This window comes from Hyla sarda, chromosome 9, assembly GCF_029499605.1.
Source record: "Hyla sarda isolate aHylSar1 chromosome 9, aHylSar1.hap1, whole genome shotgun sequence".
NCBI classification, from domain to species: Eukaryota; Metazoa; Chordata; class Amphibia; order Anura; family Hylidae; genus Hyla; species Hyla sarda.
The window spans coordinates 156947272-156954614 of NC_079197.1; the positions used below are offsets into that span (position 1 = coordinate 156947272).

At 47.0% G+C, this 7343-nt stretch overlaps 1 protein-coding gene across 2 annotated transcripts in view; it reads left to right on the plus strand.

The window, feature by feature from the left end:
* The window catches only part of PAK4 (p21 (RAC1) activated kinase 4), an 85801-nt gene extending 82114 nt beyond the window's left edge, over positions 1–3687 (plus strand). For both annotated transcript variants that reach the window (XM_056539804.1, XM_056539803.1), the window contains exon 9: positions 2786–3687. In XM_056539804.1, the coding sequence (XP_056395779.1) occupies positions 2786–2941 (156 nt within the window). In that variant the 3' untranslated portion in view covers positions 2942–3687. The remainder of the gene's footprint in view (positions 1–2785) is intronic.
* Positions 3688–7343: the final 3656 nt, after the last annotated feature.

The window sequence follows — 7343 nt, forward strand, 5'->3', positions numbered from 1 at the left end:
CATGTCTGGACAGCTGTTGGCTGTCCGGGCATGCTGGGAGTTGTAGTTTTGCAGCACTTTTGGATTGACTGTAACTATTGAGCGACAGCTGCAGTCCACAGGATTACACCTCCCCTAAAGCCTTATGTTGAGTTGTATGCAATTTAGTGGAGTGAAGCTGTCACTCAATAGCTTGGCCCTGTTCACACTACAGAGAAGCCACGCTGAATATCCACATATTCCCTGCGGATTCCTTTTTGCAGCAGCCTCCTGTTAATTTCACTGCACGGAGGTTCTGTGACATCTATTCCTCTCTGAATTTCCACAATGGATCTCCGCTATTCACAGTGCTGTGGTGTCGGCACTTACGTTCATTGCAGTTTGCCGGGAACATAAGCGCCGTCCTATTGAAATATGAACTTCCCTGGCGAAATCCAATTATTTGTCGCAAGTTCCAGTAGAGAGCTTTTGGGGTGTAAACTAATCAGCAGAATCCCACAGCTGCAAGCGGGATTTCCGTAGTGTAAACCCGGCTTAGGGTCCATTCACATGGGCGGATTTAATTGCGAGATAGCAGCGTGTTTGAATGCGGGTGAGCAGCAGAGTGTCCGCTGCGGATTACATTGCCGGGTTCACACTGCAGAATCTTTAAATTCCGCTAGAACCAGGCGGACAGCATTACTGTCACCTGAATGAATCTTTCAGCACATCCGCTCAGAAATGCATTGCCGTCTATGGGGACAGCAATGCAGTCTGCGTGTTCCAAGCGCTGGCCGTGGGATCCCCGGAAGAAATTCCGCAGTGTGAACCCGGCCTTACAGTCAATCTGTAGCGCTATAAAATGTCCATGTGCAGCTCAGGCCTAAGGGTAGGGTCACACGTAACGGATCCGCAGCGTATTTTACACTGCGCATCTGCTGTTGACCCGACCGAATCCGCCGCTACGATCAGCCACACGGGGCCTGCGAGTCGCCGAGTCCGCGATGTCTGAGTACACTGCACATGAGTAGTAGACATTGTGGCTACTCCAAGTGCACTCACTGACTCACAGGCCCCCTGTGTAGCTGCTCGTAGCGGCGGATTGCCATTGCGAGCAGGCCAGGGGCAAGGCGATTTGGGGGAACCGGGAGTGGCAACAGCTGGAGACACAAAATGGGTCAGGTTACCTGCCGATCTGCAGCGTAAAATAAGTTGCAAATCCGTTACTTGCGACCCAACCCTAAAGCTGGAAGCCAATAATGCAGAGAAATCAGGCATAAACAATAGGTATTGGGGGGCAAGCCCCCTTCTCGCTTTCCCTGCATAGTGACAGCATGCTGATAACACTCCCTCTATACCAGTGCTTCTCAACCTTTTTGCCGGAGTTCCCCTTGACAGTTCATTCGCAAAAATATGTACCCCCATATTAGAGACATTTTGTAATGATTATAGTATAATTAATATGCTTTACCTTCCTCTATAACAGGCCCCCTGTTCCTCTCCCTATGTCCCCAGTCCCCAGATTTACAGGTGAAGTCTTCTCTAATCGGAGTTGTTTATTTTTCTTTTCTTCACTATCTGGCCTAGACCGCCATTAAAGGGGTACTCCACCCCTAGACATCTTATCCCCTATCCAAAGATAGGAAATAAGATGTCTGATCGCGGGGGTCCCGCCGCTGGGGACCCCTGCAATATAGCATGCGGCACCCACCTGTTTCTTGTCTGGAAGCGCTGGAGGGTCTGGGTCGTGACCACGGGAACGGAAGTCTGTGACGTCACGACTCCGCCCCCGTGTGACGTCACGCCCTGTCCCCTCAATGCAAGTCTATGGGAGGGGACGGCCGACATCGGTACGAGCTAGAAACCTGTTGAAAGTGCCATCACCATCCTTTTTTCTTTAACTACTATAACTATTATTTTTTCTTTAACTACTATAATCCAAACAAACATTTACACTGCGGAAGCTCCGCTCGCTGAATTCTGTCTGGTGGCCGCCGCCAAAAATACTTCGGCGCTAGGGCCGTGGGGCACTGAGCCGTCACCATTGACGGCTATGCAGTGCTCGCGGAATCCGCGCAAAGAATGAACATGTTCTTTATTAGTACGGAACAGTTTCAGCTGCGGAATTGTCCGCCTCTGAAATTCCGCAGTGTGAACGGGTCTCGCGGAAGACCCATTCACACTATTAAGTTCCACATCGTGGAATTAAACGCGAATTCCGTAGTGTGAACGTATCCTTAGGCTCCTTTCTGCAGTACAGTACTCACCTATCTACAAACTCCCCAAGTTTATTGTCACACAGTAATAGTACCCACTCTGTGTCCCCATAAAGTTGTTAGCCCCCTCTGTGCCCCCAAACTGCCCCATATATTAGTTGTAGGCCACCATATGGTTTTGCTTTGTTGCTCCACTGCTCCTCTGGTCTGAGGACCTATTATTATGGCTCATAGCAGTAGGTCCCTGGTCTGCAGGGGCAGTGGAGCAACAAAGCTGATGGTAGTTCCTGCCCACAGCACCCAGTGCCCGCGCTTCCCCTTTTCGGTCCTCCTCCTCCGCTCCTCGGTGCAGTGACGTCAACCTAATCTTTTTTTTCCCCAAAGTGTTCCAGACCAGTAACCAGTGACTGTGGCTGCCATTACTAAGTACCCCCTGTAGAACTTGTACCCCAGGTTGAGAACCACTGCTCTATAGGTCATTTCTGACTGAGGTTTCTTGTTCATATGGTCGCTGTTTATGTAAAAAATGTCTTAATCCATTCCATGTCACCTCCAACAATGGCTGACATCGATCGGAAAATGAAGCAATGATTGTGTGTCTTATCTTCCAGGTATCCCCCTTACTGAAGGGATTCATTGACCGGCTTCTCGTGAGAGACCCGAGCCAACGAGCCGCTGCTATCGAGCTGCTGAAACACCCCTTCCTGACCAAGGCCGGGCCGCCGTCATGTATTGTACCACTGATGAGGCAGAACCGCATGAGATGAGCTTACACACACAGGGAAACGCTTATCCCATTACGCAGCCCACCAAAGACTGACTAATTCTGGGGGAGTGGGGGGGGACAAGAACGCTAAGGTGGCCACATTGCCATCTGCTCAGTATTGTACCAGGATCCCTGGATCGGAGCTACTGATGGACGCCTCTCTTGGACACCCCTCTAGTTTGCTCTCTCTCTCTCTCTTCCATTCCCTGAGAAGACTTGACCGCAGTTGCTTCTCTCAGCCCATGGTAACCCTACATTCATCTCGCCAGCCTTAGAGTGCTCAGGTAATTTATTCGTAACAATGCACAATACAGGAACCATGACAAACCGAGAGCGATCCGGAACCCACCTAAGGGGGGAGGAACCTAAGGACCTGCTGTGTTCTACTCGGATGACCAACAAGCACTTGGACGGACACAAGACCCATGCCCATCATTCATTACCTGGGACTTAACACTGGAAAAACAGACGCACCTAAACTGTGGTCGGGGCGGGGGACAACTGGAAATTACGTGGGATTGTCTAAAGGAATCCTAAAATGTGATTTTTTTAAATTTTATTTCTTGTGTTCTTACAGGGAGCTGTTACGAGCAGAACACATTCTCAGCCCCGCTACCTTAGTTAATGCCTTCTCATTTTTAAGCATTTTTGTTACCGCAGAGGAAGGCCCGGGGGTCTGAGACAGGGGGGCTACTCCTCTTCTCTCTCAACATTTCTCTATGGCAGTGTTTCCCAACCAGGGTGCCTCCAGCTGTTGCAAAACTCCAACTCCCAGCATGCCCGGACAGCCGAAGGCTGTCCGGGCATGCTGGGAGTTGTAGTTTTGCAACAGCTGGAGGCACCCTGGTTGGGAAACACTGCTCTATGGTTTGCACTGTTCAGACATCCAAGGAGGGGGGATATGACACTAAACAGAGTACATCTTAGTAGGTAGAGGTGGACTCTTTTATATAGGACTTTAGTTACCCCCCCCCCCGTAGACATGAGCTCTTTTTATATGAAGTATAACTAAATCTATTAATGTTTTTTAATCCTTACCATACCAGCATCCAGCCATATTCATGATACCTACTAGATGTTCACCTGTGATCTACTAGACCAGTGGTCTCCAAGCCGTGGACCCCCTAGATGTTGCAAAACTACAACTCCCAGCATGCTGGGAGTTGTAGTTTTGCAACAGCTGGGGTCCACAGTTTGGAAACGTTGTACTACTTGGCAGCCAGGAAACCTTAAAAGGGTACTCTGCTGGAAAACATTATTATTATTGTTATTATTTTTTTTTTTTAAATCAACTGGTGCCAGAAAGTTAAACAGATTTGTAAATTGCTTCTATTAAAAAAATCTTAATCCTTCCAGTATTTATCAGCTGCTATATGCTCCACAGGAAGTTCTTTTCTTTTTGAATTTCCTTTCAGTCTGACCACAGTACTCTCTACTGACACCTCTGTCCATTTTAAGGAACTGTCCAGAGCAGGATAGGTTTGCTCCTACAGTTCCTAAAATGGACAGAAGTGTCAGCAGAGAGCACTGTGTTCAGACAGAAAGGAAATTAAAAAAGAAAAGAACTTCCTGTGGAGCATGCAGCAGCTGATAAGTACTGGAAGGATTAATTTTTTTAATAGAAGTAATTTACAAATCTGCTTAACTTTCTGGCACCAGTTGATTTAAAGAAATAAATGTTTTTCAGCAGAGTACCCTCTTAAGACTGTATATTTTGCACCTTTTTCGGCCTCCTCTTCCTAGTCTCCAGGGATTGAAGTACCCTAAGAACACTACATGTAATGATCTCACTACAGATAATCCACAGGGTATGGATTCTATATTATAATGGCCTATACGGTTCCCGCTAATAGGCGCGTATATGATGGTTATCCCTGAACTAAACAACAATACGGTCTTCCTATCACCACGCCGAACATATATGTTACGAAAGTTTTGACACCCATGTAATGACCAACAATATTATCAGACAGCAACAAAAGCGACCTAAGGGTAGGGTCACCCGTGCCGTATTCTGCTGCATATTTTCTGCAGATTATTTTGGTACCAATTGACTTCAATGGGTTGGCAAAAATGCAGCAAGCAAAATACGGGTCACATGTCCCTGCCCTAACATGCAATTTTTCCAGCAGAGTCTTCCAGCCCCATAGCACAAATAGGACAACAATCTGATCTATAACCATTATGGGCGCCTCAAAGGCGTTTGTGCACTTTCTTTTTAATTCAGTGTTTTCCAGCTGTTGCAAACTCGCAACATCCATCGTGCATTGGTAGCTCAATGCTGGGAGTTGTAGTTTTTTTCGACTGTGCGATTGCTGCAGTTTCGAAAACTACTCTAATGCATCCAAAAATCAATTCATTTCAAGGAAATATGCAGCGAAAAAAACGTATCCCCTATCTACAGGATAGAGGATAAGTGTCTGATCGTGGGGTGTCCGAACGTTGGGACCCCCCCTGTGATCTCCTGCATGGGGCCCTGGCATTGCCGCGGCTCTCCCATGCAGGAAGCGTGTCGGCCTCAGCATGACGTTGCGGCCGACACACCTCCTCCATGTATCTCCCCGCCTCTCCTATAGAGCTGTATGGAGGGGGGCGTGTCCATCGAGCTCAGTGAGCGTTAGCCGACGCAAAGTGCAGCAATGCCGAGGCCACGTTCGGGAGATCGCGGGGGGGGGGGGGGGGGTCACAGCGCTCGGACCCGCCGCGATCAGACACTTATCCCCTATCCTGTGGATAGGTGATAAGTTTTTTCGCTGCAGATGTCCTTTAAAAAAATAATATCCTATTGTTTTTTATATACAGCTCCTGTGTAGGCTCGTGTAGTTTACTTTGATCTGTCTTCCATCCTTGCTAACTTACAGACATTAGGGTAAGGCCGGGTTCACACTACGGAATTTCTGTGTGGAATTCCGCTTTGAAATACAGGTGCAGCAGAGTCCCATTGCTTTCAATGGGATTCTGCTGCACAGTGCCCACTGCGGAAATTTAGCTGAAAGAATGGTCTTGTTAGTTCTTTTGGTGGAATACATTACCGTCTATGGGAACTGGCAATGTCCGCGCAGTCCTAGTGCCGGCTGCCCTCAAGATATTTCTGGCTTAATATGAACCCAGCCTAACACATGACAGCAGGATGTGACTGCACAGGGTTAGTTTGTAACCGTGAAGACGCATTGCTCTGCACAGGAGCTGTAGACACAAAACGATAATGTCCTTTTTAACAAGATAATGTGCAAAGGCGCTTCACTGGTTATTATTTTAGATGCACTGAAAAAAAACATGGTTGCAAAAGGGGATATTATTCTTTATATCGGTGTTTCCCAACCAGTGTGCCTCCAGCTGTTGCAAAACTACAACTCCAAGCATGCCCAGACAGCCAAAGGCTATTATATTCTCTAAAGAATATAGATTTTGACAGCAGACATAGCACACATTTACGCTGCTGAGTCAAGGCTTAAAGGGGTACTCCGATGGGAAACTATTTTAATATTTTTTTTTTTTAAATCAACTGGTGCCAGAAAGTTAAGCAGATTTGTAAATTACTTCTATTTAAAAAAAAAAAAATGTAGTCCTTCCTTGCAGTACTTATCAGCTGCTGTATGCTCCAGAGGAAGTTGTTTAGTTCTTTTCTGTGACCACAGTGCTCTCTGCTGACACCTCTGTCCATGTCAGGAACTGTCCAGAGCAGGAGAGGTTTGCTATGGGGATTTGTTCCTACTCTGTACAGTTCTTGACATGGACAAAGGTGTCAGCAGAGAGCACTGTGGTCAGACAGAAAGAAAATTAAAAAAGAAAGGAACTTCATCTGGAGCATACAGCAGCTGGTAAGTACTGGAAGGACTAAGATTTAAAAATAATAATAATTTACAGATCTGTTTAACTTTCTGCCACCAGTTGATTTAAAAATAAAATAAATAATTATCCACCGGAGTACCCTTTTAAAGGACCTCTCCTCTTTGGACAATCTTGACTTGTTAAAGCGTACCTGTGACTTAAAAAAAACTGTTGGCCTGTCCTAAGGGCATGTCAGAAGTTTGTCATTTGGGGTCAGACCCCTGACCGAAGACAAGAACGAGTGGGGAGAGAAGCGGCAGCTGCGCTCTCCTCTCCCCGTTCTGTGTCTATGAGACCTGAAAGGCCCCATAGACTCATAGAGTCATGTGACACAGAACCAGGAGAGAATTCGCTAAGAGCATACTTGTACTCGTTCTTGTACTCGCACTTGTACTCGCTCTTGTACTCGCACTTGTACTCGCTCTTGTACTCGCTCTTGTACTCGCTCTTGTACTCGCTCTTGTACTCGCTCTTGTACTCGCTCTTGTACTCGCTCTTGTACTCGCTCTTTTAATCGGTCAGGGTCTGAACACACTTTAACAGACCCCCACTGATAAAAACTCTGTACATTT